Source organism: Haliotis asinina, chromosome 6 (assembly GCF_037392515.1).
Source record: "Haliotis asinina isolate JCU_RB_2024 chromosome 6, JCU_Hal_asi_v2, whole genome shotgun sequence".
Taxonomy (NCBI): Eukaryota; Metazoa; Mollusca; class Gastropoda; order Lepetellida; family Haliotidae; genus Haliotis; species Haliotis asinina.
This window is the reverse complement of record NC_090285.1, coordinates 55,424,017-55,446,668: the sequence shown is the minus strand read 5'-3', so window position 1 is coordinate 55,446,668 and position 22,652 is coordinate 55,424,017. Positions and strand designations below refer to the sequence as shown.

The following is a 22,652-nucleotide window of genomic DNA, read 5'->3' as shown; positions in this document are numbered from 1 at the left end:
GCCGATTTGCATAGATCTCTGGTTTATTGTAACGAGAAATCATGACCAAGAGAACCTTTGCTCTTCACTAACATCCCATTTTGTCCGTGATGCATGACCTTGGTCATGTTTTTACAAGCCAGCCATCATAACCATGTTATGGTCAAAGTTCGTACGGATAGGTTAAAACAATACTGCTGATGCAGGACAACTGATGGCATTCACTCACTCCTTTCAGAGAATCGGTGAAAAACAGCACATATAGAAATCTAAAGCTCATCAAAACAGTCTACAAAATCAATGAGGTGCCAGAGGTTTGTGTCGGTTGTTTTGCTGTTTCTTGCTGCACTGAGCAGTATTACAGCCATATGACAGCAGTCTCAATACAATTCCGTCTGGACCAGATAATCCAGTGATGGATGTCATGAGCATCAGTCTACATAACTGGGATGTATATTTCATGAGTCTCATAATCACTGCCAACAATATTTCAGAACTGCATCACAATATTTCTTTCCAAACAACTGCCTGCACATCTGTATTTGTGACAAATCACGATCACAACCAAAAACAAAGAGCATTGCTCCAGCATCGTTTCAAGAAAAAGCAAAACGTGCATCACGATCACAGGCAGAAAGGTTGCAAGAACGAAGAACATTGCTCCAGAATCTTTTCAAGAAAAATGCTAAACGTGCATCATCCATTATTATAGTGACATCCTTACAATGAGGAGGACAGTCCTTACAATGAGGACTGGCAGGTTAAATCCATTTTCAAAGCCATAAATTCCCAAAGCCTGAAACGTGACAAGTAGCTTGAACTTTACACATCATCTTCCATGACAAAACTCCATACAGTACCAACATTTAGGTCAGTGCTGAAAATGGACAAATAAGTGCTTTAACTTTGATCACTGGAAAAAAAAGCAATAAAAATTCAAATCAAATGTGACACTTTGTAAGCGATAAAAGATGACGTCAATAGACACTGGGAGTCAGCAGGCCTCTTGCATGCATACTTCACCTGTGAATGCATGATCAGTTGAAGTCATATCTCAACATAATCCAATGGACATCCTTCCTCCTTTTTGTGAAAGAGTTTGTGGTCTGTAAAGGCTTTTAGTTTGTGAGTTTTTTTCATGATTGGGTGCTTCAGGACAGACTGAATAGGGGCTCCTGCATACAGGAATCACACTGGGATATGCCCATGCTGAACTGATTCCTACATGACTGAACTATTGCACTAATAATAATAATTAATAATTGACTCTGATGTGAGGAGGGGGTTAACATTGAGAATTACTGCACTTACACAGAGGTCTGTCTGTCTGTTTGCCTGTCTGTCAGGATTCTGAGAAGGTTAAATATGACACTATTCAAGAGTTAATTTTTAATTCCACACACCTTTAACAGCAGATTTCCAAATTATCAGCTTTACATTTTTTCCTCTTGTCTCTTCTTGGTGAAAATGTATCGATGAAAATATACATTTTTGTCTAAAGCTCTGAATTGTAATGAATTTTCATCAAATTTTTAAATTTCTACTGCAATCATATTCGCATAGCCTGAGGCTTAAATTCGTAGCAACTATGTTAAAATCATAGAGGTTGTCATCTCTGTGTCTGTCTGTCTGTCTGTCTGTCCTTAAACTACGCTGGTTTTACAGAGTCAGCCCCTGAATTAACATGCCACATTTTCACTCCCACCCCATTCAGACATAGTATACTGACTTCCAGCCAACCAGTCTTGTATTATACCATTACCACTGACAACCAGACAACCAAGCAGGGCAACAACAAGTTTCATCTCTTAAATTCTCGATACAGTCGGTCACACTCAGCTGCAACATTTCACACCAGATAGTTGCTGCAACATGCATTTCTCATCCGGAAGACAAAAGAATAAACTGATGATGTTCTCATGATAAACATTATCTGAATGACAGGAATATATATCTGACCTGAAAGATCTGCTCTAAATAACTCCATTAATGCTTAACTTGACCCAAAAGCAATTTACACATTACCTAAAAGATGGGAATGTTTTATGCATTAACTGAAAGGTGGGAAATTATGCAGTAACTGAAAGATGGCAATTTATGAAGAAATTGAAAGATTGGAATTGATGGAAGTATATGAAAGATGGGAATTTATGGAGCTACTAAAAAGATGGGAATTTATGGAGTTACTAAAAAGATGGGAATTTATGGAGTTACTAAAAAGATGGGAATTCATGAAGCAACTGAAACATTATTTTCATGCAATTGCATCAAAGCTGGACCTAAATTGTCCCCATCAAAATGAGGACGTAATTATTTCCTGAATGATGCTTGGCTGTGAATGTTATTGGACTCTAAATAGAACTGACCCTTTAAGTTAAGACTATATAATCACAGGATTATAGATATCACAGTATCAATACTGCTGTTACAACCTAACATCAAATATTATCAGAGCACCAGGCCTAAGCTGGCTGATAACTTACCTCTTCTATATGGTTTACTGAGCGTTAAGACCTTTGTTATCCTGGATTAAGTACCACAAGACACTATTTCATCAAAGACAAAATATAATGTCAAATTGATCACTTAGATCCCTCCGTTGGTCTGGCAAATATATCCTTGTCTCAAGCCAAAATCCACTACAAATAAATGTGGTGGAGAAACTACATGAGGTTACCATGGAAACAGATTGTGCAGTATATGTGTAGAACTACGGAGAGATATTTCTATTATTTCAAGCAGGGACTGATTAAGACTGACCGTTGAGAGCAGTTGTCTTACAAATAGCTTATTGCAAAGGAACTGAAAAATAGCTGAATTTCTATATCTCTGTCATAATTACGTCTTTAAGCTCCCTAAAGTTGTGAAAATCTTCTACTATGCCAATTTTCAATAAGTGTATTTCTCAATACACAATATTATGATGACAGCTGTAATTTGCTCAACTCCTCAAATACTGTAAATCATTAAACTAATGTGAACATTTTATTAATGCGAAAAATGAGTCTGTACTCTTCTCGCATTAATCACGCATTTCAGTCTAACCATGTCTACTACTGAGAACTTAATATACAAGACATCTTTGTCTTCAGGTTAGCGTTCAATTTCATCATAACGATCCTGAATACAAAAACAATTTAGACATCTCTCATAAAATTAATTGACAAAGAGCACTAATTTCCATGACACTAATATTGATATCCATTGAATTTAAATTAATAATATGTAACAACAGAGAAAGTGTTGACACAACCCATTACACCAATGGAGGTCTCTTCCTGGTTAAAGGTATGTATCTCAAGTCACATGCAATTATCACTGGTTATAATCACTGGTCATTGTTTAAAGCCACTCAAACATGTCAGCCAGACCGAACATTCTTCAACCACCCAGGATCATTTTGTGATGTTTGCTCCCCTTTGAAGTTTTGATTCAAGTTGGAATACATTAATAAATGTTACCATGAAACAAGTAGTAGCAAGTAATCACATGATCAAACATGGCAGTGAAATCAAAACATCGTCAGCTCGTTTCAATTGATTGCTTAACAAGCTCTATTCAGGTTATTTGGTAAATAACAAGTGTCAAGAGAAATTAAACATCAAAAAACAGATTCCAGAGCTCACATTAATTTCCTGACACATTTTAAACTAGGCCCTCGCACTTGCATTAAACTCATGACGCAGTAATTTCATGATTTACAGTATCAATTTTAACTTGATTACAAACAAACAAGGAAGGTGCAATATTTGTCAACACTGAAAGCAGTACCAGCCTAATTTCATATTTATCTAAAAACTACAAAGCTGTATATCTGTTCACTTGTTGGCTTTATCCTTCTGGGAAAACAGACTACTGTATGCGTAATTTACATTTTTCTTAACTATCCATGTTGGAAACAGTATGACATATCTTCAAAATTCTATCAAAAGATGCGACTCACATTACTTACTCAGCCACTCACTGGAAAAATAACAACACATTTTCCATGCAGGTAAACAACATGCTAATTCATATATACTTTTGTGTCAGATCAAATTTTTCACATCAAGTGCTTCTCAAGGTTGTTATCACATGTTGGACAGGTTTGTATATTCAGACGATATCAACAAGAGCAACATTACAATAGTTTTGTGAACACGAGAGTTACTAAATCACACTTGCAGCCACACTTCACATTTTGTTTCCATAAAAATCCAGTGCGTTCTGAAAGCATTACACTAAACGTATCCCATCCACTGACAAACCAGTATCCTGAGCTGTCATTCTGGCATGTCAGACAAATGCCAGGCTCTGTGCTTAACACCTCAGCTCTGTTAAGAAAAAAAACTATCCAGGTGATCACTAAGCTACAAATTATTCCAAAATGCTACTTTCCCGAGACCTGGTTCCTGTGAAAGATATTAGTGTCAGAATCATCGGAAGCGCATTACTAAAATGTCGGCAATTTGGACATGGCCAGATCGGTACAGCCTTCAAGAAGGTGTGACACAGCACTGGTACTGATGGTGCTCTGAACAGACAGATGTTCTAAACTAGGTTCAGGCCTCTTGAAATCACGTAATTCTTTAAGTACACAAGTCATGATGGTTATGCACCTCGCCTGGCAACATTCAGGTGACTGGCACCAGAAATGGGAATCCTATGTGTACCCTTCTGAGAGGAATCAAACCCAAACTTCTGGCATTACAAGTGAACACTTTAACCATGTCACCAGCCTAACATCTCTTGGAAACTGTTGACCAATTAGTGGTGAGAAAAAATATTACCAATTAATGGTAAGAAGAAAACAACCAATTTATGGTAAGAAGAACCCATATGTCACAGACTGGCAATATGATCAACCCCATACTTCATAGAATGAGAACAAATACAATTGGTGTGGTATGGTGTTGTCATTATCTCTGATATTCTTGATTAGATGTTCTTGTCTACAAAAAACTAGACAAAAATGTCCATTCCTACTAACTATTAAACAGATATGGAAGACTAAAACTACAAAAAACTCACATTGATTTTCTTATTTCAGTTTCTTATGGTTCATTTGCCTTGTAGAGGGAATAAAAATATACATAATGCTTTACTTTCATTATTCTCACCAAAAGGTTGGCAAAATTTTGTCAATAGAGTGATACATGAGATGCAAGTGTTTGCATGCTGACACAACAGCCTCATCTCCCAGGTGTGCTGCGGAGCATGGTAATAACACATTGTATCACCTACACATGAGATATTGATGGAACAGCATGCTAGGCCTTATCACCAGCATCCTGATCTGTAGATAAAGACTCATTCCACACAGTCTCCCAGTGAATAATTAAACATACAAAGCGATTCCACTACACTCTCCACGCTGGAAACAGTACCATCACAATGCAGGAACAAATGGAATAGCATTTCACTGTGCATTAATTATTTCAGCTGAAACAAATCTGGGCTACTTTTAGGTAAATTATAGAATGCTGGAACCCCTAATTTATTACTGATGACAAACTAATTAAATGTCTGGTTGGGTAGTGGATGAACACAGGCGGATCCAGAGGGGGTGGGGAGAAATAAAGTTTGCACCCCCTTTTCTCAATAGTGTGCACACACACATATCCCAACTTTCTCACAACGCTGTATCTACCCCTGATGAAGAAATGGACGTGGGCACAGACAAATAAATGTATTTATGGATGGATGGTGGATGAAATTATGGATGGATGGACAGACAGGTGATAATGTTACAGATGGCTGGATTGATATGATAGGTAACTGGAGAAATGTATACTTCTGGATGGATAGATGGACAGATACTGTGATGGAAAGAGGGACGTTACTGAATAAATATGTAACTCCTTCTACAGCATTCCTTGGATATATCAAATATATGCAAATTTACAGGCTGAAAGTGAAATATACATACAAGTGTATCCTAACCAGGTCTATGTACATACTCCACAAAGTAAATACAGAGTGCAGAACGGTGGGATGTAAGTCAGATCACAAAATCAATAATCTGAAGATGCTGTTTACAATCTGCATAGTTTGGTCCTTGCTTTATGGGGGTTTATTGTAGGGCTATACAATACTCACACATTACTGTGTTTAACATATGGGAGTCTATATGTACGCAGTGTTTATGCATGGATTGTGTTATTTATATTGTTTAACCAATGGATGGACAATATTTACAGCGTTTACCATATGGGGCTTTAGCAGTTTACTTAAATGTTATGATATATATTAACTTTAAGTAACTTAAGTTTCATACAAAGATGTAAAAATGATCCAATGTTTAAAACATGAAAGTGCAACACTGACAATGTTCAGAATATGGATGTGTAACATTTAAATGTAACATTGTTACATTATAGATTAACTATCCCTATTAGTAGCAGTATTTCAAATGAACAAAGATTACCATGAACATTGATTTTAATACATTTGATACATTTATTTACACCCTGAGTTGAGTCATATTACACCCAAATAGAGATATACAATGACACAGTGTTGAACATTTGGGGCAACAACTTGAGACAGGGCTGACAGTTGGGATGCACAACATGTCCAAAGGTTATAACACTCCAAGGCCATCGCCACCACCCCAGGGTCATTTGATGAACAGTTGCCCCTGGGATAGCCCTATCTTCTAATCAACATGCTTGACAGAGCATAACCAGGTAATCTGGCTGAATATCAAGGACAGTCACCACACAAATACACATACATTAATAGTAAACATGCATAATGGTATACCAGGGCAGAATGTATATGAACATTAGCCTGCCTACCTAGCCAATAACAAAAATGTGATATTGCTGGAATATTGCAAAAGTGGCATAAACTTAATTTCAATCAGTATTGGAAATGGAAACATAAGCTTTTAAAACTGAAAAACAAGAATGGTCAGAGCTCAAAACTTTCCAGACAACTCTGAGGACTTGGGTGAGTGAGTTTGGTTTTACAACAAATTTAAGCAATATTTCAACAATATCACAGAAGGTAAATCCAGCAACGGGCATTACACATTGCATCCATGTGGAAAATCAAACCCAGTTCTTCGGTGTGACAGGTGAATGTTTTAACAACTAGGCCACACCACCAGTTACAAACGAAAATGTACAAATCATGTATTTAACTCTGGGAGTATACAAGAAGGTTGGTAGTCTGCCCCATATTCACTGAACCACATTATTTTCCCTTCCATCCTTTCTGAGAAAGGAAAACCCTACCTCAGGTTCTAAATCTCAAAACCCTAAATGATACAAGCCTACATTTCCTCAGGTTCTAAATCTCAAAACCCTAAATAATACAAGCCTAGATTTCCTCAGGTTCTAAATCTCAAAACCCTAAATGATACAAGCCTACATTTCCTCAGGTTCTAAATCTCAAAAGTCACTTAGGCCCCTTTCCAATCAAAATGAAGTTAGTTATTTACTGCTGTCATAAGTACACATTTAGATATTCATATTTGTTAGTCTAACAAAAAGGGAAACCAATAAGAATGCTTAGTCAGCATGTTTGAAATCAGTACAAAACCTTAACCCACATGAACCGTTGAGCCCCAGGCTCAATACCATGCACAACAGCCACACTTCATTGATCTGGGTAACTGTGGCCTACCAGCTTGTAAACAGGCATAATGACAACACATCCATAATAATCATATCATCTGTATTTGTAAATACCAGCCATCTGTTGACTCTTGTCAATAATTACGCGAAGCTTGTTTGAAAACTATTATAACCTTCCCATAGCCAATCACTCTTCATAATACACTTTGCATCAATGCTGACAAAATAATGTAACGAATATTTGATATTTCCGTATCCAATAAAGCACAGAGCATTCTGATTGACATGAAACTCGAAATATTCTGAACCTTTGTTTCGACTGCATTATCTTCACATGAGTATGCAGCAAGGGCTCACTAACAAAACTTCAAAAATTATTTCCAATAATGTTGTTACGATCATTTAATATTTCCAAAGCCACTAACGAATCACCTTTTTCAGGCCCCTTCACACCCCGCTCCCCAAATATGCTTGTTCTACTTAACATGGGCCTAACAGATAGGATTTGTAGCTCTGGGATTTAACTGAATAAATGAAATCAATAATTGGTAATTTGAAGGTCAAACTACCTCCAGTGGTGATAATATACAAACATTATATTTTTTTCCTAGTGTAAATTATGGATTTTTTTACAGCTGTTGCTAAGTGTTTAATAAATATAAAATTGGTCAGGTAAAGCAACAGGTCACCTGAAACAACAAAACATTCAAAATCTTCCTACATTGAGTTCATATTTGATTCCCAAGTCTGAAGCACGAGCTCATTGACAAAAAATACTTAGCTCTCTCCTGAGATAGTCACCTTTACTGCTTATCACTTCAAACCATTTAGTTTGAAGGAGTTTTCTAAACACTGCAAAACATCTGAACCAAACCAGTATCACTTTCAAGTGGGGTGTCATAACACATCAAAACTTTCCCCCACTGTGCAGGTACCAGAGGGACCGCTCCACCACCCGCGTTCCAACATCGTCCACAAACATAATGATTATACAGGCTTTTGTATATATCAATAATATATTGGTCTCAACACTTGTGTGCACCAAGGTCAGAACAGGGTCCAAGGACTTAATGGCAGAGACAAATACTCTGAACAGGTACCTGATATATTAGGCGCCATCTAACAATGGTTATCGCTGAAACTATCAACCACTGGTTTAATGGATTTGACTGTTTACAGATCTGTTTTAAATCTGGAGCATGGGCAAGTGTGGAATCGTAGATCAATAAAATGCTGAGGTTATTGCTGAAATTACTAATCACCGGTTTATTCAACTCAGATTTGATTTTGAATATTTACAGACCTCATTGATGAAGTAAGAATATATATGTAACAGTTGAATAACAGATATATGACATGTTCTTACCATCAGATGTTTATTCATACTGTTTAAAGAAATAGGGAAGAAAAATCTATTGATGCATTGTTTATCAACTTGAAGTGTGAGTAAATACAGAAAATTTAACACATTAATTCATGAGATCATTCTCCGACATTCTGCACCATGTACCTAGTACAGTGTGAGTTACTTCCCCAGGTTTTAACTGAACAGACACCTTGAAAATGGTGCTGTCCTTCACTGATAATCAGGTTATCCTAGAAAGAAAATATTTCCAACAATGAATGAGTTTTTATCAATATTCCATCAATATCATGAAGGGGACACCACAAATGGGCTTCATGCATTGTACTCCTGTGGGGAATTGAAGAATGACAGAATGAAACAAATGAAAATTATGTGCATTTTTCAGGATAATAACCTTTGTTTTTGTGGGAAGTTCAACGTGAAATTTCAAAGGCTTATTTGGTCTATACCAAAACAACAAAGATCCAGCATTAATGTCCATGTCATGTTCTGAATGTCTGGAGACTTGTTGAATTCAACTGTATCATAGAAACAACTGAAGTCTTGACAAAGCTTCCGTTGAACGGCCCTGTAACAGAACAGTTAATGGTACACATCCAACATTTCAGGGGTTTTCAAGTATGGTTGACCCTCTGAGGAAGAGATATGTTTTTTGTGCACTGATCTTCATGTTTCAAATATTTGCATTAACCATCTTTTCCTGTAAATGGATAAAGCAGCAATAAACTACCTAAACATTCACCCACAAGCATCAGCTCATCGCTAGGACAACGTAAATGTTTCAGGAAAATCTACTGCCCATAAATGCGATTAACGCGAATACACACGCGTAATCTGCTAGTGTCAAGAGAATTGGTAGGATTAGCATATTTACTCCGCCAACAGCATCATACTAACGTAATGAACTTGACCTTCCACCTCCCACCGGGTCCTTTCATCGCGGCCCCTGTTTACACATCACACAATCAACAAAGACAATATTCTCTACTCCCCTCCACCTTATTGTAGTGTATGGTGTTTAGCCTTGTAACGTGGAAACACAGCGTCCTGGGGAATTGTTGGAATGCCGCACAGGGCAAAAACACTTACAAGAGATCTCATTTCTGGTTAACTTCACAACAGGAAGCTAGTCTGGGCTAATCAATAATTCAAATCACTAATCGAGCTCTAATCCCGAATGGACTTGCTTCAAGAGACTATCTCTCTCCATGGGTTACTCGCAACAAAACGTCCATGACCTCTTTTTTTTCACGTTTTATTATACATTAATCGCAATACAATCACTTGCAAACGAGGGCGAGATCGCTTTTTAGGTACCACTGCACAGTGATGATGGATAGAATAGATGTCTGCCTTATGGCTGTGATCGAGAGACGATAGTTGTGTAGGAGAACACAGAATCTCTCAGGCTTGTGTGATAAACTCTGTGATAGCTACCATAGCTAGTTGTCTGAGCAAGAGAGCACTGAGGGACATTTTCTTGTCATGCTGATAACTAGCTTCGTCAGATGGACTAACAGGATGGGCATGAAGATTTAAACGACCACAAAATCATTACTATTTATTATCTGACTAAAACGTATCTAGATCGGGAAGCTCTGTCTCTAGATCTGGTAGCTCTGTCTTCAGATCGGGAAGCTATGAGAGTTCTGGTAACTTGAGATAAAAGCAGGAAGTGAAGGCTCCGCATGAATGACCAACAGAATCAACCTGGATCAGCCAAACTGCTTCATACAGGTACGGGAACTGCTACAGGTGTTCGTGGAATAACCCACTTCCTTTTTCATTCCTTGGTTAATGATGTTATTCCATGTTCCAAAGCACATATTAAACTGGTCAAAGCTTTACAATGCGTTGGGTTTCACACGTGTTTGTTATCTTGCCTCCGTTCAACAATATTCACATTATATGGTTTGTGAAAAATCTGCATTTGGCAACCAGTTGTTACCATCGATGTACCTAAATGGGATACAATGACATGTGTCAGCGGAGTCAAAATCCCTGTCTGGTCACCTCCAATGACAGGCAATGGCAGAAGAATAATTCTAACCAAGCCCCTTTAACAGTTCCATGCCTGTCGCTGTATCCCAATTCTATAGATCAATGTTTATCACTGCATTGCCTGGTCCAGACTTTATTACTATTATTTGTGCAATTTCAATGTTTTAATTGTTTGAAGTCCCAGCTACAGGATTGCTGATCACCCTCTAGGTTAAAGGTGACTCTCATTTGCAAGGTACGAAGTCTTACTGGTCAACAATCTGACATTTTCTATTAAAAACATAAGAAGTAACACGCGAAAAAATCAAGAAATTGACAACTGACTCGATTATTTTCCGACCAATGCCATTTTGAAGAATATTTCTGAAGGCATTGTTAACAACAAACAAACTACTTATCAAATATACAACTTACAAACATAATACTGTTTAATAATACAATACACCACTGGGGAAAATGAACAGTTTTTGTAACATATTGTAAACATTAAACACCAAATATTCCTTTCAAATTCACTGCTGAATGTGTTATAACCTACAGCACATCAAAGGGTTCCACTCAAAATATCACATTAGTCTCAACCATTGAATTAGTGAATTCAGTTTTGTACCATTTTCAGCAATATGTCAGCAGGGGACAGCTGAAATTGGCTTCACGCATTGTACCAATGTGGGGACTCTCATCCCTGAAGTTGTATCATCAATCAACAAAGGACCTTCACTAACAACAAGTCACAAAGAGCTGTTGGCATGCACCATAACACAAGGGATGTGTTTGACATTCTGCAACCATTCTCATCTTAAATCAACAAGCACCTAATATTTAAAAATAAACATATTTTGCACACTTAAGTCAGTCACAGACAAGGAACAAAAAGCGTTGTGAAGTAAACCAATGAAACAAGGCTCTGTAAACATCTTTGTGTATGAAAACTGTAGTACGTATCCTCTCACACAAGATATTGTCGTTTTGCAACATATTCCCATAAGAAGACATGATATACATTGTCATACATGTATATCCTAACTCCTTCAAAAGATGGTGACAAAAATGTCTTCAGCATGAATCTTTCTGCTTGTTGCATAGATCAAAGCGGGGTCATACATAAACATGATCAAAGCCATCTTTTGGCAGGATTAACATATAACACCAACTTGCCTAGAGATTATACTAATCACTTGATTAGGTCAAGTTTATTACACAATAATCCTTACTTCCCATGTCAACAAACTCTTGTAATGAAGGGTCTCACAGTCCCTGAACGACATTATTTTCCATATTGCCTGGCCCTACTAGTCTGTCTTACAGTCCCTGAACCACATGATGATCCCTACTACCTTCCCAGTAATGCTAAAGCTCTAAATGGCTGAGTTTGGTTAAACAGTGCTTTTACCAATATTCTAGCAACATGACAGAGGGGAACACCAGAAATGGGCTTCACACATTGTACCCATGTGGGAATTCAAACCCAGATCTGCGTGACAAGCCAATGCTTCAACCACTGAATTAAGTCTATAATTCCTCAGGTTCAGAATCCCCCATCTCAATGAGGTTATTTTCAAATTTGAATTTTGTTTGTTATTAATAACATTTTATGCTCAGGTCATTGCAAGGACTGCCTCAGACTAATGCTTAGTCTGTGAATATATAATACTGAGCATAAACGTTTTAAGCCATCAAGCTCAATTATTTTGTCAAGAGAGGTACAGGATATGCATGAAGATGTTTCAATGTATGGTTTGCCAGCAACAAATTACTTTTGATTCACCTTTGAACTTGGTGAATGTCTTTCCACACTCACCTCCACACCTAGTAACAGTTATAATAAGTAATATATGAAGTTTTCTTTCCTTTCCATTGAGCTTGATAAACTTTCTGAAATAACACTCTGCTTTCACTGAAGTGTATTTCCAGTGTACATCACATACAGATCACATCACATAGGCTTTGTATTACACAGATCACCAAAATAAATTTCTGTAACATATTTTGTCATACCTGTGAAATTTTCTACCTGTGCCTTTTGGACACCAAGAACTTACAATGATGGCCACTGGCATTGTAATACATGGAATGTTACCCTGTCTGGTACCTAGTTCAGTGAAGTTAAGCAAATTTCTGTGAAGTTCAGTGCTATAGAGTAGGCTAAGTATATTGTGAGCTGACCGAACTGGACCAAATGAAATTCCCCTAGATGCAGACTTCCAGACCACCAACTCAAGTCCACCAACTCTCAAGTCACAGTGGCTATACTGATGTCCTCAAGGCTTACGTGAGATAAAAATCAATGAAATTTGTTAAGTAAGCTTGCCACACAATCCATGGAACTGAAGTGTTATGACATGTAGAGTTCTAAAACGATCTCTCAGGCTGCAGTTTAAAACTTCGATGACTGATAAAATCTGATTCCAAGGTCTGTGGGTAAGGACATTAAATAACCCAGATTTTCTTTAGTCACACAAGTATGGAGCATTATATCAACTCTCAAAAGCAACAGCATTGCTATGGTTCAAACATGCCTATCATGAAATAAACGAACCAGCCTGTCCAACCCTATTTTCACAGAATCAGTGTTGGTGCTGTTTTTGTTATGCAATGATCCTATTTACTTCTGAAAACCTTAACATATTAATTTATTAAGGTCTGGGGTGAGAGGGTTTTGTGGTGGGATGTTTAAAACCACAGAGCATTCCGATTATTAAAAATCAAACTTTTAGATCATTCCTTCAGAATGTTAAAGACTAGTATCAGTGAATACATTTCAAAACTGTGAACTATTAGAAAGCCTCCACTTCACTGTCACGTCAGGTATGAGAAAAGTGTGTAGGACACAGAAACTGTTTCCATACCGTCTACCATCATTTGGGTAGACAGACAACTAATCTCTGAAATGAACTTACTTTACTGAAAAAAGTTCATGGTAAAAAAAAATATAATATACTGAAATGGAGTCCTGAGACTTCCTTCATTTCCTGAAGTTTGGGGAATCTAGACTTGCCACATTTTCTACACTTGTGTGGGCTTTCTTGAATATATTTGCTTCAGGGTCTGTACAACAGACTATCATTCTTGGGCTGGCACTCTGTTATTTAGTGTTAAATACATCCCAGAGGTCCCTGCCTTTCATTCCAACAGGTTTTAATGTAAAACAAAAATGACAGTATTTTCCTACCGCCCATATGGCTGTCAACATGTCAGTTTCACCCACAACAGCATATTTCCTTTTACTATAACATCTGGGGTCTAGACAAGCCCCAAATACTAATTTCAACAGTCCTCAAAGGAAATATAATGGTCCTAAAAGATACAAATTGCGTACTGTAATGAAAGATTTTAAAATTAGTTAAATTACACAAAATTTATATCAACTGTACAGCATTTGTTATAAATGAATATGATAATGCATATCTCAGGATGCTATACACATTATTTCATACATCTGCTCCCGACATTTGTGTGAAGTTGACACAAACTTCTGCACATCAAAAACCCTGCATGTGAATCCTCCTAAATTCTGTGTATGTTCAGACATTAATACGGTAAACACTTGATCTGGTTACAACTTCAAAAATTACACTTTCTTTAAAAATCAAAATAGTGTGTTTGAAGTAATCTGTTCCTATAGGTGGAACAATGTTGTTCACTGTTTCTCCTGATTAAAACAAATATAAACTACTCAAAGTATACAGAAAAACACACATCTTCCAAAGAATGTAACCAGAACATGAAAATCCCATGAAAAGGGGGCCATGTTTGAATAATGCATCTTCGACATAGAAACCTCTGCAACGTTCAATCACTTTCATTTGTAGACCCTATTCTTCTTGAGGGAAATAAAAAGAATATTGCACACTGTGCCAATGTCCCAAACAGTGTTTTATACATGTATACTACACAAAAAACCTTAACAAGAAGCAATAAATCAGGGCGCTCATTGCAATTTCTGACACTGAATTTGTTTCAAAGCATGAGGAAACAAGAAATGAATTACATGTTGACAGATATAATACTCTATACGTTCTAGTTTCATGTCCCGGTGATGACTAATGGTTGGCATATCATCGTAAAATCAACTTGATACAGTATTGCATCATTTCCTAAAAATTTACGTTGAAATTTGTTACAATGAGACTCTTTAGGGAAAAACCAGTTCCTCCCACAGTAAACAATATGTACGCCTAAACTAAACGGAGATGTTTTGATTTAGTTGTAAACACTATACATGACTTGTGTTCCTGGACATCCCTCAATCAACAGTCTGCAGTGTATATTGTTTAAATGTAAACTGCCATCAATCAGCACATCACAATAGTCTACTGAATGAAAAGGCAATTACGGTCTTTGCCAACTCCATGCCCTTTAAACCAGGCTATCACAGCATTGGTCAGTCTAAAACTTCTAACATGCATACCACTGTAAACAACTTGATTGTGTTATTTTAATGCTAGTCGTATACTTGTGTATTCATCACATAAGTTAACCTGAAATCATCATTTCAATTGGAACAACTGACACAAGGAAATCTGTTGCACAGTAACATATCTTAAATCAATTCCTCTGTGTAAAATATCTTCTAGTGTTACACTGTATAGCACAGAATAGTTCAAAGTGATATTGTATGATAGCAACACTGTGTTAAACCTAGGGGCACATTTGATATATCATAACAACATTTAGAGCTGTGCTTAAAAGACAAATACCACATGTCACTGATAGTAGAAGCTTGGCATGTGTGTTTTGCTGAGAGCTTTGTGTACATATTATTATAAGTTGCTCTTGTGTTGAGAAAACTCGCATGCGTAGTCAATGTAAGCTTTGACCCCAACCTTGAACTTTGTGGGTCTACTCCTCGCTGCTTGGTAAAAGCATCAACACCAGGCTCCCACACTCGACCTTGGCAGAAGGGGGCTTTGTGTGGCGCGTATATCCCATCCCGGAAATACATGAGGACCAACAACACAGTTCTGTAATTGAGTATATGTAGTTTCTTACCTGGCTTTTCTGAATGAGAGCCGGAAGCGACGTCCTCCTTGCTGATCTGTGTGCAGAAAATGCATGAGCACTCGATGAACTAGATCGCCGACGTTTGATAACTGGGATTTTCCCGTCTTGGGTCATAAAGTTTTGTATCGGGGGCTTTAAAACTGTTTCCATATATTTGGCTACCAGTATGCCTGCAAACCCGCATGTATAAGCAACGTAGGGTCTTATTCCTTGAGGCAAATCTGCTAACGCTGAGCATGCTAGGAATCGAGTGAAACTGACAAGTAAAATAACAACGGCACTATGTATTGTTTCGAGTGATGAAAACACACTCGCTATGCTGATGGCCAACAGAACAAACACTATAACTAATGGCTGGGTGACGCTGTTTATGGTTACACTAGCCTGGGGGGTGAGGTCTGTAGGGTGGGTGACACCCCAGTCCCGCAAGAATACCTGTGCTAGTGTTTCTCCAACGTAACAAGAACTAAATAGAAGGTACACACTCGTAGTGCTCCATGTTCGACGAAAGTACAGTGACAGCCAGTAAAATGCACATAATATACTGAACATAGGAACAATGAGACCACACAATCTCTGGAATAACATCCCAACGTCGCATCTTAGCAACTGGTAAAAGACCGCACTAGACAACAACACACCAACTCCGTAGAGGGCGCCGAGTTGATGGTTGGAGAAATTGGTGTTGCTCAGACCTAACCAACTGAGGAAGAAACTATAATTGCCTTGTTCAAGCGGTTTCACAAAAATCTGAATGTATCCGTTATTCTCTGCGTCTTCTTCCTCTTTGTCGTTGTCATTCTTTGCCCCCTGTCTCGCGGGTTGAGATGGCCGATGTAGGGCCATACTGAATCCAACTCCCTTCCCGACTCCGCCACAACAGCCGCTAGGAACCCTGGGTACGAAATGTACAACTTGCCCCCTAGCGGAGCTCGTGCACTGTGCTGCCGATGTCACTTTCTCCTCGTGCAAAATGGTATCTTTCCGTGTCAACCGCAATACACATCTTGTCTCTCAGCTGTCTATACGCATGCACACCGACACTCCGCCATGACTGAGGTGTGCGACGCAACTGCTCGCTCCGACTCTACCTCCCGACTGTCGCCAGTGAGCCCAAGCTTTACATTGATCGAAGCAAGCAGCGAACGCTCCACTTACTCGGGTCTCGCGGCTTGGCCTGATGTATTCGCTATGTCTTCAGAGTATCTTTCATATTGCATCCCATGGTTTACTCTTGTTGAAACAAACACATTGAACACAACAACGTTACACCCGTAATACTCCCTACACACGTGCGATATGAACGGCGCTGTTGCGGAGCTGACGCTAAATCCAACAAATATGAGGTTGACTGCGATTTGATATGGAGATCCAGATTTGATAAGAAGACACCTGAGCTGTGATCGACATTTCGCGAATTGATGAAGAAGAAATTACTGAAAATACCGTCATAAGTATAATGATCCACATGCGAGAGTTTCAGAAATGCGTGATCAGCGAATCCGCTAGCTCTTCCCATTCCTAAATGCATCTCTTCATCTTAGCAGACATTTAAGCTACTTCTATCGACAATTCGTTACTATTACTGCAGAGATTAGATGCTGCACGGCCGTCGGAAGACAAGACGTTTGAAACCGCGGATGTGGGCGGCAAATGGTTCGACTAAATAAAGAAACGTCTGGTATATATTAGAAATCATATTAACGAGTTGTAAACGGAAACAAGAACGGGTTCTTCATGTGGGAATCGTAAACATAGGAGTTTTGACGTACAGAGATAGGCACAGACAACTTAACCTTTCATTATCCAACCCCTGAAATTACAGTAACATAATTCCTGCAAATGCTTTACCATGAGGATTGATTCTAAACCCGTGTGTATGGTGGCTGTAAAGTGATGGAGAATTTCAGTAGTTTTGAATGTGCTATATTAAGATAAGATATGTTACGACATTATCAACTTCACCTGGGTGTATTGTGGCCGTAAAGTGATGGGGAATTGCGATAGTTTTGAATGTGCGGTATTACGACATTTTACGACATTGTAAACTTTACCAGGATGTATAGTGACCGTAAAGTGATGGGGAATTACGATAGTTATAAATGTGTTATCACATTTTAAGACATTATCAACGTTATCAGATAATTAAATTGCAGTCTTCTGGTGAATCACTTAGTGACGACGGACGAGAAGCGACCGCACTGTCCTTCATGCTGCGACAAGGACGTATTTTTGAGAGTTCACATGCGTTACCCGTCAGTCAGCAATAGACAGACTACCGTAGACTCTTCAATAAGCACTGTGATTTAATGTATGACGGAGGGCACCCATGACTAGGTGTCTCATTAATGCTTATCAGAGAGGTGTTGGTATCAACAGTTTCAAGTGTATCGGACCACCCTTATCCAAGTGTGACAACACGACTGGTCAAAGCATGCGTATATCTTTCTCACGACAAGTCTATGATCCGGGGCTTATACAAGGTGTTACGATATATCCCCCAAAGACCATACCATGACGACGAACACTTGTCTCTTTCAATAACCAGACATGCAATGGAAGAGAACTCGTGTGTCTCCTTGGCCCTAGAGAGTAAATTTTTTAAAAATCCAGAATACGTCTAGACTGATTTGAGAAGCTGTCCCACATCCAGATCCAATTAAAATAAACTAAACAGTTTACTGGGTTTGGTTTGGGTAGTGTATCTATATTTTGTATCGGCGGTGGGGTAGCCTTGTGGTCAAAGTGTTCACGCGAAGGCACGGGTTCGATTCCACCCATGATTACAATGCATGAAGATCATGTCTGGTGTCCGACGGGACGGTTGGGGTTTAGGTAGTGGTTCAAGCGTTCGTTCTTCGCTCTGAAGACCCGGGTTCGATTCTCCATAATGGTTCACTGTGAAACCCATTTCTGGAGTCCACGTCGTGATGTTGCGGGAATATTGCTAAAAGCGGCGTAAAACCATACCCACTCACTCATTTTATTTGGTAGATATATCTCTTTAGAAGTGTAACTTGATTCCTCAGAAGAAATGTTATTCTGTAACAGCTCGAGAAGCCATTGCAGTTATACACTGGTAGCAGTGTGTATGGTGTGAAGAGAAGGAGTTACTTGTTTGTTTTATGATACATTCAGCAATATTCCAGCATAAGGCGGTCGCCTGTAAAAAATCGACCTGCCAATCTGGTGACCAACATCATGAACATCGATCTAAGCGATTGGGATACGATGAAATGCATCAACCAAGGCAGTGAGCATGATCACCGATCCCGTTAGTCGCATCTTACGTCATGTATGGCTTGCTAAAAACCCGGATCCTCACGGGTATAAGAAGCTGTTGTTGTGTTGTAGGCTTACATTCAGTCCCTAAGACAGTTATTATATCAGACTATATAACCATACACTAATGAAGTACAACATAAACAGATCTCAGAACAGAGCCAGGGGAAAAGTACACTTTGTCAAATGATCACAAACCTGCTTGGCATTCCTTACAAATATATCTTCTGAAGCCCGTGTGACAGATTGGTGGTAATGTCATAACACTGATAGCATGTGCGGGAGTGATTTTAGTCTTACACCGAAATATTCCAGTCCTGTGGCTGCGGTCTGTAAATAATAGAGTCTGGACTAGACAATCCAGTGATCAACAGCATGAGTATCGATCTGCACAGTTGGGAACCGATGACATGTGTCAACCAAGTCAGTGAGGCTGACCGCTCGATCTCGTTAGTCGCCTGTTATGACAAGTTATATGGGTAACTGTAGGTAAATATTTTAACCCGGACCTTCACGGGTCCTGAAAGCATGTAGCGACAAAGAAGGTCGCACAGTGTAGCACCGTTAGCAGCGTGAGTAGTATAGTCCAAGGTTGTACTGTATGCTAAGCCCTAAGGGTGAAAAGTAATTCTACTCTTTAAAGTGGCAAGTATAGATAACTGGCTAGTACACCAAGGGCGCTACTCCGTTAGAGGGATCTTTACATATTTTACAAATTATCATTTAATAAGTATTGTTACATTAGACACTTGTGAAAGTCTTAGTCGAACTGGCTGGCTAGTCGTCAAGGCGGCGAATTCGCTGTCATTACAGAGTTGCGTCCCTTGGAAGCGATGAACATAAGATTGTGAGTTCGGAACCAGGTCCTTTCTGACTAGGTTTATCAGCACCACGTCGGTGTTCGTGGATGTCACCAATGTAGTAAACATGTCGGACCTACATCACTTGAGGACTCCTCCCTTACCAAGGAGGCACGGTATATATGCACAGTCCAAAGCAGCGTCAAACCCAACTCACTCACTCACTCACTCACTCACACACACACTCACTCACTCACTCACTCACTCACTTGTGGTGGTGCTAGTACAAGCGACAGTCATATAGTTTTTCTCCTCTCTGTACATTAGCGTGGGACCCGTGAAGGTCAGTGTTACACTTGGTCTTTATTAACCCATGCTTGTTGTAAGAGGAGACCAACGGGATCCAGTGGTTGTCACATTGCATCGTATCCCAGTTGCTCAGATCGATGATTATGATACTGATCACTGGATTGTCATGCCCAGACTCGACTGATTACACACCGCCGCCATATAGCTGAATATACTGCGGCGTTCATCAACAATAAAAACTAGGTTGACATCCTATCTAAGTAGCTCGATGCAAGATGTTGTTTATCACTAGATTGTCTGGTCCAGAGTCCATTTTTTACAGACCATCGTCATATAGTTGGAATAATTCTGAGTGGGGTGTCAAACAACCAAATAAAACATCCACGTGGGCAGATAGTGCATCACTGGCGAACGACAGTCTTTAAAGAGATAACGTTCAAAGCATCCACAGATTTATTGCGATACGCACGATGTGACACACCGAAATGGCTGAAATTAACCGTGGTTTATGAATTCGTACGTTGTCACCCAAAGATGGAATAAGATCATTAGAAACACACGCGAGACTCACTGAAAGGCGATTATTACCACCTTTCCCATCACCCCACCCCCGTCCCCCACGGTGCCAATTATCTTGGTATTTTGACCCCAGTACTAACACACACAGGCCAGTATAGTCAGAGCATCTCTGAGCAGCCGGGACACTGAGATATCCCGACGGGTGGCCCAACCCAGGGTCATCAGAGGCTGGGCGACTCAACAATGCTAGGTCGCCTGACGGTCGCTGCCCACTGTATTTTCGCCTCCGCCCAGGCCTAATGCAATGATAAAACCTCAAGCGAAGCAAGTCTAGATTTCCGAGCTAATTGGGGGTCCTTTTCAGTTTAAACGGCGTTATTTGAATTTACCAAAATATTTTTTTTTCAGAGACTAAGCGATATTCTCCACCCCTTGGGAGAGGGGACGTAACTGGTTTGAGGCCAACTGACCGTGGACACACCGATGGGGATTTCGGATGTGAGAGACTCAATATGATTTTACGCCGCCTTCAACACTTTTACCGCAATATCATGACTGGATCGTGTGGTCAGGTCCTTGACTTGATTGTTCGTGATGGTGTGGCAGCTTGCTCCGGGGATGGACATGCTTTTCGGAGAGTTAGTGAGGGAGTTTAGTTTTACGCCAGTTTTAGCAATAGTTCAGCAATATCAGGGCGGAGGACACCGGAAATGAGTTTCGCACATTGTACCGATATCGGGAATCGACGGGTCTTTGGTGTGACCGGCGAACGCTTCAACCACTGGTTTGCCCCACCGCCCCTACAGAGAGTAAGAGCATCCTCGAGTATCCAGGTGTCTTACCTCATTCACCAGGTGTTTTGATATTCAGGAATATGTCCACATCAGTCTGTGTCTGTAGCGACGTAATACACGGAGGTAGAGCAGGGGGAGTTTAAAAATATTTGAACACACCGTGTATTCATGTTTCTGGATAACACCGCCATTTAAACACTCCCCGGCTATCATACAGACCCCGGAGCAGACATATCCAAGAAAGCCAGTGCAAGTCTAGAATACGTAGCAAGTCTAGATTTTCACAGTTTCAGATATATGGCAATGAACATGTATTTCCTCTTCATTATATTTTCTCATTGTGTTTTTAGACAATTGTTCCTGAAAAGTATGTTCATTTTAGAGACTAGACGTTAGTGTAGAACACTCCTTCACCATGTGTATTAAGATGAGTGAGTGAGTATGGTTTTACGCCGCTTTTAGCATTGTTCCAACAACATCACGGCGGGAAACACCGGAAATAGGTTTTATATGCTGTAAACCATGTGGGGATTAGAACCTGGATTTTAGGCGAGACAAGCGACCGCTTATACCACAAGGTTGCGACCTCTCTCTCTCAGGTTGTAAGGAATATAGCTTAACTGAAAAAATCAATATTCTAAATAATTAACCTTAAATATGAATAGTATACCCGCGCACGACCCAAACGTGGCCAGAGATATGACTCCATATTACTGCTATGTTGGTGAATAATTAACGTATACAGTACGTTACACGTTTCACATAGTATTGACGAATACTTTCATTATTCAGGTGTAAGATATCTACATCTATAAATACATTGTTCTATAATCGCATCATCTGTAAATTGCGACCGTGTGTTAATGGTGTCTCATTTACAGGATTATGTGGTATGTTATTGATTTTATACACCGTTGTTATTCGTATATGCAATACCAGCAATATTTGGAACCTGTGTTGAAGGTTTGAAATGACAATACCAACAAGCTTGATTCATGTTTATTAAATCCATTTGGTTAGTGTTCTACTTCAATTT

At 39.2% G+C, this 22,652-nt stretch overlaps 1 protein-coding gene across 2 annotated transcripts in view; it reads right to left on the bottom strand.

Moving 5' to 3' along the window:
- The window catches only part of LOC137286214 (cGMP-inhibited 3',5'-cyclic phosphodiesterase 3A-like), a 176,316-nt gene extending 159,103 nt beyond the window's left edge, over nt 1-17,213 (bottom strand). For both annotated transcript variants that reach the window (XM_067817933.1, XM_067817935.1), the window contains exon 1: nt 15,901-17,213. In XM_067817933.1, the coding sequence (XP_067674034.1) occupies nt 15,901-16,758 (858 nt within the window). In that variant the 5' untranslated portion in view covers nt 16,759-17,213. The remainder of the gene's footprint in view (nt 1-15,900) is intronic.
- Nucleotides 17,214-22,652: the final 5,439 nt, after the last annotated feature.